Source organism: Phascolarctos cinereus, unplaced genomic scaffold (genome assembly GCF_003287225.1).
Source record: "Phascolarctos cinereus isolate Bilbo 61053 unplaced genomic scaffold, phaCin_HiC Scaffold_3;HRSCAF=262, whole genome shotgun sequence".
Taxonomy (NCBI): Eukaryota; Metazoa; Chordata; class Mammalia; order Diprotodontia; family Phascolarctidae; genus Phascolarctos; species Phascolarctos cinereus.
This window is the reverse complement of record NW_027555736.1, coordinates 225,998,467-226,011,179: the sequence shown is the minus strand read 5'-3', so window position 1 is coordinate 226,011,179 and position 12,713 is coordinate 225,998,467. Positions and strand designations below refer to the sequence as shown.

Genomic DNA, 12,713 nt, shown 5'->3' with positions numbered 1-12,713 from the left:
TAAATCACTATTGATTAGAGAAATGCAAATTAAAATAACTGTCAGGTACTACCTCACACCTTTCAGATAGGCTAATATAACAAAAAGGGGAAATCATAAATATTGGAGGGGATGTGGGAAAACTGGGGCATTAATGCATTATTGGTAGAGTTGTGAACTGATCCAACCACTCCGGAGAATAATTTGGAACTATGCCCAAAGTTTGGCAATCAAACTGTGCACACCCTTTGGTCCAACAATACCACTGCTAGATCTGTACCCCAGAAAGATCCAAAAAGAGTAGAAGGGACCTATTTGTACAAAAATATTTATAGCAGCTCTTTTTGTGGTGGCTAAGAATTGAAAATCAAGGGGATGTCCATCAATTGGGGGAATGGCTGAACAAACTGTGGTATATGATTGTGATGGAATATTATTGTGCTATAAGAAATGATGAGCAGGATGTTTCAGAAAACTTGGAAAGACTTACATGAACTGATGCAAGTGAAATGAGCAGAAGCAGGAGAACGTTGTACACAGTAATAGCAATATTGTATGATGATCTACTGTAAGTGACTTAATTATTCTCAGCAATACAATGATCCAAGACAATCCCAAAGGACTCATAATGAAACATGCTATCCACCTTCAGAGAAAGAACTGATATTGTCTGAATACAGACTGAAACATACCATTTTCACTCTCTTTTTGTTGTTGTTCAAGTCTTCTTATACACAATGAATAATGTGGAAATGTTTTGCATGATTGCACATGTATAACCTATATTGGATTGCTCACTCAGGAAGAGAGGAGGGAAGGGGGTGTGGGAGGAATGGAATTTGTAACTCAAAACTTAAAAAAAAACACAAATGTTAAAAATTGTTTTAGCATGTAATTGGGGGAAAATAAAATATTATGTTAGAAAAGAGAACTTGGACATTGATAATGACAATTTATACTTACATTGTGCTTTATAGTTTATAAAATGTGAATACAGGTATCCTTTCATTTGATGGAAGGGGTCCAGAGTAAGATAACTGATAGGATAAGCAAGATTGAAAAATAATAATTGTGAAGAAAACAGAAAAGAATTGGGACTTCTTCATTGGAAAAAGAGAAGGCTGAAACATGACTTAATAATGCTGTCAAACTGATGAAGACATTTTTTAATAGAGAATAGCTATCAGATGTTCTTCTATACTGAAAGAAAAGAGAAAACTCATTTATGGGGCTACAAGTTGGAATCAGACCTTAGGAAGGGTGATTAGACTGTAAGGATTGTGAGATGGTAGTGATAGAAAAACAGAAGAGGGGAGAAAGAAATAAGCATTTATTAAGTGTTTACAATGAGCCAGGTGCTATACAAATATAATCTCATTTGATCTTCATAGCAACCTTGGGAAGTAGGTGCTTTTGTTATTCCCATTTTACAATTAAGGAATCTGAGGCAGATAGAGGTTAAGTGACTTGCCCAGGGTCACACAGCTAGTAAGTGTCTGAGGCCAGATTTGAACTCAGATCTTCTAGACTTCAGGCCAGTGCTCTATCCGCTGTACCACCTACCTGCCTAGAATAAATAGAACAGTTAATAAAATCACCTTTCAGAAATGTTTTCAGAATATGGTCAATATCCACCAGTTTGAAGTGATCAAAGCACAGCTTTGCCCAGGGGTGGGGACCCTGTGGTCTCGAGGCCACATGTGGCCCTCTAAGGTCTTCAAGTGCGGCCCTTTGACTGAATCCAAACTTCAAAGGGCCACATTTGAGGACCTAGACTCCTGGCTTTGCCCATAGGAAAGAAGCTATGAATTATACGAGCCTTCAACATCTCCCTGCAAGAGCTCTGTGAGTCTGAGATTATCTGATTAAGTTGTCAGATCCTTGGCATTCTAGAAGAAGGAGCTCTGAAACAGGACCCATAGGGGTTAAGAGTACTGCCCAGGGCAGGAAGCCAAGAGATTCCTGTATCATCTCCTAGCCAAACCACTGTGTCAACACAGCTTTGGACAACTTGCCTGACCTCAGGCATGCCTCAATCACCAAAGCTGAGAAAATGAATGAAAAAATAGCAACTTGAGCTGAAAACTAGTAGCACATCTGAGCAAAGTTTCCTAGAAACATATTTAGAAATGGCTTTTATATATTTTTATATATTTCACATTTAAATATAAGTACAGCATAAAAAAATACAGAACCTAGGAACATTGTACACATATGTTTTATCTAGTTGTTTTCAGTTGTGTCTACTCTTCGTGACCCCATTTGTGGTTTTCATGGCAAAGATACTGGAATGGTTTGCCATTTCCTTCTCCAGCTCATTTTACAGATGAGGAAAATGAGGCAAACAGGGTTAAGTGGCTTACCCAGGGGCACACAGCTACTAAGTGTCTGAAACCAGATTTAAACTTAGAAAGATGAGTCTTCCGAATTCTAGGCTGGGCATTCTATCCACTGATAGGAATGCCACCTAACTGCCCCAATATATACACGAAACTATCAGGCATGAACCATATGGGAACTTTATATATTTTTGGGTTTTTATTATTTATTTGTTTATTTTTTTGGCAATTGGGGTTAAGTGACTTGCCCAGGGTCACACAGCTAGTACGTGTTAAGTGTTTGGTCTGAGGCCGGATTTGAACTCAGGTTCTCCTGACTTCAGGGCCAGTGCTCTATCCATTGTGCCACCTAGCCGCCCCTGTAGTTTTGTTGAATGAATGGATCAATTCATATGCCTGACTACTAGAATGTCTTCTTTCTGATGAAAAGTAATCACTTGCTGAGCATAATAAATAGTTCGTATTATAGAATGTTTGTCATGTAGAAGAGATGAACTTGAGAGAAGCAAAAGGTAGAAATGGTTGGTTGAGAATAACAGATATAATGGAAGCCTTGGAGTCAGAAAAACCTGGGATTGAAACCTGCCTCAGACATTTACTAGCTCAGTGACCCAGGGCAAGTCACTCAACCCTTTAGAGCCTTAGTTTTCTTGTTGGTTAAAAAACAACACCCATGAACCGAAAAAACCAAAACCCAAACCAAAACACAGATAACAGCATCTACCTCACAAGGTTGAGAATCAAGTGATCTGAGGGATGGCTAGGTGGCGCGGTGGACACAGCACCGGCCCTGAAGTCAAGAGGACCTGAGTTCAAATGCGCCCTCAGACAAAACACTTGACCCTTATTAGCTATGTGACCCTGGGCAAGTCACTTAACCCTAATTGCCTAAAAAGAAAAAGAAAAAAAGTAATTTGACAACCTTTAAATAAGGGTTGTTATTCTTAGACTAATGTTCAGTCCCATATATTTGGGAGATAGTATACATACTCAGGCAGTTCTGTGTCTGGGCCCTTGGTTCCTGTTCTTGGAATCTTGCCCAGATTCTTCCCCATCTAATTTGTTTCCCCAGGCCGCTTTGTATATACTATTACCTTTGAATTTGATCTCCATCACCTCATGAATGTTCTCCAGAATGTCTCCATTAGGTTGGAAGGTATGACATGGACAATGAATGCTGATTTCTAGCCCCAGGTTGGACTCTGCGGAGGAAAGACATGGTCTGTGAGAAACAGGTTTTGCTTCCGGGGGAAGTATACAGCCAGCGCAGATGTAGTCCCAGATTCCTTTCGAGATTAGAGAGTAACAGTAGGATTCTGTAAAATATAATGAGAAGCGCAAAAAGCACCCATAGCTAATTATTGTGGGCATTCTACCCTCGGAGGGAAAAGAAATTCCAGTAATTCATTCATTCAACAGGCATTAAAATGGACACCTGCTATATATAACATATTGTGCTAGATGGAGGTGTCAGGGGGTGGGAGAAAGATCCAAGAATAAATGAGACCCAGTTCCTGCTCTCAAGGTTATATATTATCAATAATTCTAGTGATAAAAATTGTCCTTCTAGGAATCACAAAGCAATTCAGAATGAATCCTCCCTTCCTTTTTTCTAGGACACACAAGCACCATCAAAGAAGAAATCTATTAGAGGGCAATTTCATTTCTTATTATGAAAAGGTCAACATGATCTAGTCTTCTAATGAAGCTTCTATTCTATTACAAAAGCTTTCTCCCCAGTTGTTTCAGACATTCATTTTTTAAATACATTTCTGGCTATTGGAAACAAACATGTGTTCATGAACGGTCAGCTACAATAGCAGCTGCTAGGTCCCGATTAGTACAAACAATAAATCCTCAGAAGTGGTCATATGTATTCTAATTCACACTATTTGAAGTTATGGTTTTGTGAAATATGTGCATTGGTTCTAGCCCAGCAGAAATGCCATGCAAATTCAAATAATGTGATCACTTCACAGGATTGCTTGGAACTGGACCCATATGCAAAAAAGCCTATTGAACTTAGCTCGACCAAAGCAGGTACTTCTCCACTCTAGCCTTCATCAGGCCACACTGAAGCATCATTATAGGGCTTTAATGCAAGCTACAACATTATAAAGTGCTCAAAGGGGAAGAATTGGAACTATTTGGATTAAGAGGGTGGTATTACAAGAAAACTCTTATCTTCTAATTAAGAAAAACTCATAAAGGAGTTTGAGATGAAAGGAAGAGTATATAACTGCCTGCTTGGGGTAGGGTAGAGTATTAAGTATAATCTTTCATTGGGTTCCCAATCTCATCAATGTGGATATTCCCTCTGTTGGCATAGATCATAACCCATGCATACCATTTTATCCTGTGCTATTCTTATCCAAGTCCTTCTATAATTCTCCAATAGTCAATCTACTCAACTTGCCAGAGGCCTTACTGTAGAGGAGGGGCTCTTAATCTTTTTTTTTTTTTCCATGCTAGAAATCTGGTGAAGCCTATGGATTCCTTCTCAGAATAAAGTTCTTAAAAGCATAGAATAAAATATATAGGATTACAAAGGAAACCCATTACACATAAATGCAACTATCAATTTTTTTTTAAAGTTCATAGACCCTAGGCTAAAAACCCCTGCTATAGATATTTCAATATTTCCTGGTCATCAGCACATTATCCCTGCATCTCAATCATACACGACAGGCTTACTTCCTCTTTAAATCTTACATATTCTTTATGCTATCTTTTTATACTAATTCTAGTCTACAAAGTTTCTATGGCAGTATGTTCATACCCACCATGCATATCTACATTGCCTTTTGGTTCATGTATGAGTTTGATTCTTCAGAAAGTACAGCTTTCTATGATTCACATTCATATAGCAAGGGAATACTATTATTAAAAGGGATTTTGCTTTGGGTTTTTTTGGCACCAGGGAGCCACTGGGTATCATTAAGAGTACTATGCAGTTTCCCAAAAGGGATAAAGCCTTCTATCCTCCTACTCAATTTTGGGTCCTGTCCATTGACCATCTGTAGTACTATCCAAGACATAGCAGGCTAATAGACTAATTCAAATTCCATCCAATGGTAAATCATAAGCTAGGCAATTAGCATTCTTCATATACTTGTCCTATTAGGCATCTATTAGCCATAATGTAGGGCATAAAAGTCAAGGTGAGTCAACTTACTGGTGAAGCATAGACCTTGGACAAGTTACTTAACCTCTCTGACCCTGTGTTTCCTCATCTGTAAAATGGACAATACTTGTATCTATCTAACAAAGTTATTGTGAGATTCAAATTAGATAATGCATCTAAGGTACTTTGTTAACTCAAATGCTATATACATATATATATATATATATATATATATACATATATATGTATATATATGTATATATATATACATATATATACATATATATACATATATATACATATATATACATATATACATATATATACATATATATACACATATATACATATATATACACATATATACATATATATACATATATATATGTATATATGTGTATATATATGTATATATGTGTATATATATGTATATATATGTATATATATGTATATATATGTATACACACACACACACACACACACACACACACACACATATATTAGCTATTCTCATAGTCCCCAACAGGATAGAAGACCTGGCAATGGCAATGCTCCAACAGGAAAACTCTAGGAAGAACAGAAGATTGCAGTTCATCTCAGACCAGGGAAGCCCCAGTGGGGATAGAAGACTACAGCAGTGTCTCTTCTAGGGATGCCAACCATAGACCTCTAACAGGGGACACTGATGCCTACTGGTATGCCCAGACATGTCAGAGAAGGTAAAAGCCAGTTGAAGGAACTCAGGAAATTGAGTTCAGGTCCAAACTGAGCCTGACGACTAACCATCTAAGTGGATGGGAAGGGACAGAGCATGATCCTGGCACAAAGTCCCAGATCAGAACCGAAGTTGGAGATATGAATAACAGAAGAAAACACTGAACCCTATGAAGAAGTATTATGATTGAAGAGATCCTCAAAAGGAAAACGCAGAAGAAAATATTACAATAAGTAATAGTTTGGCCACAAGAGTATTTGGAAGAAATGATGTAAGAGTTTGTTGTTTTTTTTTAATAAAATAAGAGCTCTGTAGGAAAAAAAACTGGAAGAAGAATAAATAGCTTACAGCTCCTATCCAGTTCCTCTTTCCTATCTATTCTTAGTATCTAGCCAGTGCCTGTCACACAATAGGTACATAATAAAAACTTGCTGAGTTTGGGGGAAAGGATAAAATCGAAAGATTGAGCACACAGAAGAAAATATAAGGTAACTATCAAAACCAATGTCCTAGAAAATGTCAAGTAGTGTAATAATCATCATATTCTCTTAAAACCTTGACCCAATGAAAATCCTGAATATATTTCAAGAAGCCATAAGTAAAAACACCCCATGTTTACTAGAACTAGAGGGCAAAATGACAGCAAAAACAACCTGCTGATCATCTGAAAGAAATCCCAAAATGAAAATTCCCAAGGGTGTCATAGCCAAAATCTAGAGGTTTCAGGGCAAAGAATAAAAAAGTAGTACAAGTAGCCAGAAAGAAAAAATTCAAAGGGCAAGAAACCACAGTGAGGATCATATAAGACATGGTAGAAATTACTACAAAGGAGAGAAAGTCTTGGAATATAATATTCCAGAAGGCAAAAAATAAAAGCTTACAACCAAGAATAATTCACTCTACAAAACTGAATTATCTGAACCTTTAATAGAATAGAGGACTTTCAAACATTCTTTTTTTTTTTTTGAGGTAATTGGGGTTAAGTGACTTGCCCAGGGTCACACAGCTAGTAAGTGTCTAAGGTCACATTTGAACTCAGGCCCTCTTGACTCCAGGACCTGTGCTCTATTTATTGTGCCACCTAGCTGCCCCTCAAACATTCTTGATGAAAAGATCAGAGCTTGATAGAAACCTTGAAATGTAAACATGAGGGTCAAGAGAAATCTAGGAAGATAAATAATTTAGGCAGTTAGGAGGGGCTAGATGAACAGGAGGAGAAGAGACAAGTGATCACTTTATAATCTTCAAGGGTCATAGAGGAAATTAAATAAAATGAACCAAGGTCTTGAAGGCAGTTTTGTTCTGTATTGATGGTCTTAAGAAAGGACAGAATAGGGAGGGGGAAAGGAATATACTAAGGAAGAAAAAAGACAAAGCAGATGACACACATAGTTTAATGTAGCAATACATAAAATTCAAGAGAGAAGATAGGGAAAGAAAAGGAGAGGTGTTTAAGAGGAAGGGTAAAGTTGTGGAGGGAATAATCATAAACAAAATAAATTGCTTCAGATGGTGGAATATTAAAGAGAGATTAAGAATCAAGGTACAATCATTAAGTGCTTATTATGTGCCAGGCACAGTGAAAAAGTCAACAATTAAACTGGAAGTGAAGCCAAAGGAAAAACAGTATTTCAGGCACTGTTTCAGGGAGACGGTTGCCATGCTGGACTTCACTTCCTGTACCTTGGCAATCTTCTGAACACCCTTACCAGGAGTGTATCGTCATCCCTCTTCAGTTCTAGAATCATGATCAAATCAACACTGCCATTATTCTGGAAGAGGCGTGCCAATCTACTCCCTGTGGCTCTCATCACCATCCCTATGTAACTGGGGTCTGACCCAAGTGTAGAACACTTGGGAAATGGTTTGTGCACAGATCACCTGGGATGAAAGTCTTTCCATGTGGAGAGGTTGAGGAACCAACTTCCACGAGAGTATCAAGGGCTTGGAATGGAAGTGCCTTGGACAGATCATGGAGCAGGCATGGACATTCTATGCCAGCTCCAGTCTTAACCGTATGATTAGGAGAAGCCTTTTTCAGTTGGATGTGTAGCTAGATCTAGGGCCATAATCAAAAAGGCTTTTCCTAATCATACAATTAGCAAACTCTTTTACCCAATTAAGACAGATGGAGACAAGAGCAGTTTAGCAAGCTGCTTTGTGTAACAGGGATCTCTCCTCCAGTGCTGGAAGTATTCAAGGACAGGAAGGATAACCACGCCATAAATGCTGTATTTGAAATTTCTGCATTGGGTGCCAAGTTGGACTAGATGACATCTAAAGGTCTCTTCCAGCTTGAAGACTATGATTCTATGAGTTAGGTGATCAAAGCTGAGATAAATGGGTAGAGGTGAGGGGTGAGGATCAGGTGAAAATAGAGACAAACACATATGGAAAATTGTCTTCTAGGACCAAGTAGGCCTTGGTCCAGGCCATAGCTCTTGAAAAGAGAGTAGGCAGGAAGTCACAGGGAAACATCCAAAAAACAATGAAGGACAAAAAGGAGGAAAACAGATAAATAACGGTGGAGACACACAGGGCCAATATCCCCACATTCACTGAGAGCCAGAATGATTCTAACTTTGCAGCATTTCACTTAACATGATACTGGGAAAGCTAACAATTCACCTTTCCAGATATGTGTGATTTAAAAATAATCAACAAGATTGAAGTGCCTACTACCTGGCAGGCTAATCAGCTTAGATTACAATAAGGGAGACAAGTATATATTTAAATGTATTCAATATAAATAGAAAATGAATAAACAACAACTATATATGAAGTAGTTCAATGCAAGTAATCTGCATGGGAGGGCACGAGAAGTTGGGGGAATCAAAAAAGGTTTCATGTAGAAAATGGTGCTTGGGCTATGGGAAAACAGGTAAATTTATGCTCTGTCGTCAGAGCTATGAGCTCATTCAGCCATTCTGGAAAGCAGTTTGGAACTATGCCCAAGAGGTTGTTCAACCTTGCTTCTCCTTTGATCTAGAGATACCACTCCTAGCCCTAAACCCCAAAGAGATCAAAGAAAGTAGAAAGGGATCTATTTGTACAAAAATATTTATTTTGTGTGTGTTGTGTGTGTGTGTGTGTGTGTGTGTGTGTAGACAAAAAAAAATGGAGACTGAGGGAGTGCCATCAATTGGTGAGTGACTGAGCAAGTTATGGCATATGAATGTGACATAATACTATTATGCTATAAGAGGTGATGAAGGGGCAGTTTCAGAGAAACCTAAGAAGACTTGTATGAACTGATGCAGAGTGAAGTGAATGGAAGCAGAACAATTTGTACAACAAAGACAATGTTGTAAAGACAAACAACTTTGAAAGACTTGGGAATCCTGACATACAGTTCCAAAGAACTCATGATAAAACACACTGTCTAAAAAATTAAATAAACAAAACACACTGTCTACCTCCAGACAGAGAAGTGATGAACTCAAGAGTGCAAATTATAGCATTTTTTTTAACATGGCCAATTCAAGACTTTGTTTTGCTTAACTTTTTGTTATTCAGTCACATCTAGTCTTTGTGACCCCATTTGGGGTTTTCTTAAAGATACAGGAGTGGTTTGCCATTTCTTTCTCCAGCTTTTTTTATAAATGAGGAAACTGAGGCAAATGGGGTGAAGTGACTTGCCCAGGGTCATACAGCTAGTAAGTGTCTGAGGCCAGTTTTGAACTCAGGAAGAGGAGACTTCCTGACTCCTGGCCCAGCACTCTATCCACTGTACCACCTACCTGCCTCTTTGCTTGACTATGTATGTTTGTAATAGAGGTTTTGTTTTTCTTTCTTTATCAGGGCAGGGGTGGGAGAAGAGGTGGGAAGGAGAGGAAGCAGATTTTCTTTGCTTGAAAAAAATAAAAATTCATTAAAAAATATAAAATGATACTTGAGCTGTGTCTTAAGGGAAGAGAAGGACTCTGAGGTAGAGGTAAAGAATGAATGCATTCCATGTGTGAGGGATGGTGGATGCAAAGGCACAGAGATGAGGGATGGAATGTCCTGTTGTGAGAAGCATAGCAAAGTCAAAGACTTTGTCCCACTGGGGTGTAAGAAAGTCTAGTACCAGCTGTGGCAGGTAGGTGGCACCATAGTGCACAGAGCACTGGGTTGGGAATTAGGAAGACATCTTTCCGCATTCAAATCTAGCCTCAGACACCTACTAGCTGGGTGACCCTGGGCAAGTCACTCACCCCATTTGCCTCAGTTTCTTTATCTGTAAAATAAGCTGAAGAAGGAAATGGCAAACTACTCCAGTATCATTGCCAAGAAAACCCCAAACGAGTCCGAAAGAGTTGTACTGAAATGACTCTACAAGACAGCTGTCCTACTTGTTAACTATGTGACCTCGGAAAAGTCACTCTAACTCTCTGCCCCCATTTTTTTCTCTCCAAACAAATGGCGACATTACCCCCTGCCCCTACCTACCTCATAAGGTAGTTTTTGGTAGTCAAATGAACATATAAAAGTGCCACAAAAATATAAAATGCCCTATAAACGTAAGACATTTTTGTTTACCTCCCACACTGATGGAAACATCTGTCTTTGGGGAAACAAAGAACTCTGGTAACAGAACTATTATGATGAGTTAATGATGGACTCATGTTTATTAGGAAAACCTAATAAACATGGGTTACATAATTACTCATGTCCAGGGGGTGAATGGAATGGTCTCCGCTAAGCTAGGCTCCCTGTGTGAGTAGGTGTTAACTGTTTACGGAAATATACAAACGACCTTGATTTCCTCACACTGAGGAACTCCCTGAGTGATTTCTCCCTTGACCACTTCCACTAATGCAGATTGCAACTTGTCTGTTGCTTAAGTATCAAGGTCAAGATAGTCAGAAATCCTGGTCACTGCTCTCAGAGTACTGCAATCATGAAAATAAATCGATAAAACGAAATCCAGATGAGCCTAATTAAAATCGGAAAGTAGTCTAAGAGGAATTTAATATTCAGAGGCCTCTCCTCTCTGTTCCATTTTTGTTAGGTTTTTATGAAATTAGGCCGGAATGGGAAGCCACAGGGCATGTTCTGCAGGGAATTGTTTGTATTCTCTTAGGGAAGCAGGAGAGAATGATAGGGTGGCTGGGAGAAGAGGGAGCATCGACAGGATTGTGCCCTTCAGACACTCAGAGCTTGTGGAAGGACCTTACCCCACCACCTCTCAGCCTTACTTACCATTTCGTACCCATTTAAAAAGCAGAAACAACATCCAAGTAATAGATAAGACACTGGTTGGTGTCAGGAAGACTTTGGGTCCGAATTCTGCTTGAGTATTGTTCAGTCATTTTTTTCAGTCGTTTTGATTCTTTGTGACTTCATTTGGGGTTTTCTTGGCAGAGATACTGGAGTGGTTGGCCATTTCCTTCTTCAGCTCATTTTACAGATGAGAAAACTGAGGCAAACACGGTTAAGAGACTTGCCCAGGGTCACATAGCTAGGAAGTGTCCGAGACTGGATTTGAACTCAGGACGATAAGTCTTCCCGACTCCACTACACGTTCTAGCTACTCTAAATCCTGCTTTAGACACTTATGAACCAGGTGACCCTAGGCAAATCACTTACCCTCTGTATGCCTCAGTTTCCTCATCTATAAAATTAGGAGATTGGACTCAATGGCCCCTTTTTCCCCCCAGCTCTAAATCCATGGTCCTGTGATTGACTGGTGAAGGGAGTCAAGGCAGTGGTCACTCGGGATATTCCCCAGCTGAGGAAATCAGGGCTCTTTGTATGTTTTCAACAACAGGGGTCACACAGGTAGCCTCGGAATGAAGTCCAGACCAGCCACACCCCGGGTCTAAGTCACTGTGGATGGGACAGGGGCGAACGCGAGCAGCGGCCGTGGGAAGTAACCATCCCTGCCGGTCAGAGAGAGGGGAGGGCTCACCTCTGCGCAGGAGCCATTCCCGAACTGTGTCAGTGACATCGAAGGACAGCCACTCGGCCGCGCCTCGAGTGGGCAGGTTCTTGCCGCTGATGTAGCGCTGCTTGGCGATGTGCTCATCAGGCCGCAGGATCTGGGGGGCAGAGACAGCGCTGAGCTCGCGACCGAGCAGTCAGTGTTTACCGCGCACCCGCCGCGTTCCAGACCCGGGGCCAAGCCCTACGCATGGGGAGAGAGGCGGAAGGCAGCGCACAGTGTCGCGAAGGAAACAAGCAACCAGCAGACGTGCGCTGACAAGCTGTGTACGGGACGGATAGGGAACGATTCACAGAGCTGGGGGACCGGCACCGCTGGGATGAGACGTTCTGTGTGAAGTGCTTACCTGGCACAGCCCCGGGCTGAGAGCGGGCACTTAATAACGCTTCTTCCCACCCCTCCCTAACCCCCATCAATCCCTCAATCAACATTTATTAAGCACCTACTGTGTGCCAAGCCCCGTACTTTGTATTTGTACAAATGAAAGAATAGAACAATCACCACCCTCAAGGAGCGTTAGTTCTGCGGGGAAATAGGAAACGTGATTGCATGTATATATGTGCGCACACACTCACACACGTGTGTCCACGCGCGCGCACACGGCTTTACACACATGTAAGCATATGTATG

The 12,713-nt window shown here is 40.2% G+C and overlaps 1 protein-coding gene across 2 annotated transcripts in view; it reads right to left on the bottom strand.

Moving 5' to 3' along the window:
* The window catches only part of TGFB3 (transforming growth factor beta 3), a 38,856-nt gene that overhangs the window by 9,136 nt on the left and 17,007 nt on the right, over positions 1-12,713 (bottom strand). For both annotated transcript variants that reach the window (XM_020986247.2, XM_020986248.2), the window contains exons 4-5: positions 12,051-12,180; positions 3,413-3,520 (exon numbers count right to left, since the gene is read on the bottom strand). In XM_020986247.2, coding sequence (XP_020841906.1) covers positions 3,413-3,520; positions 12,051-12,180 — 238 coding nt within the window. The remainder of the gene's footprint in view (positions 1-3,412; positions 3,521-12,050; positions 12,181-12,713) is intronic.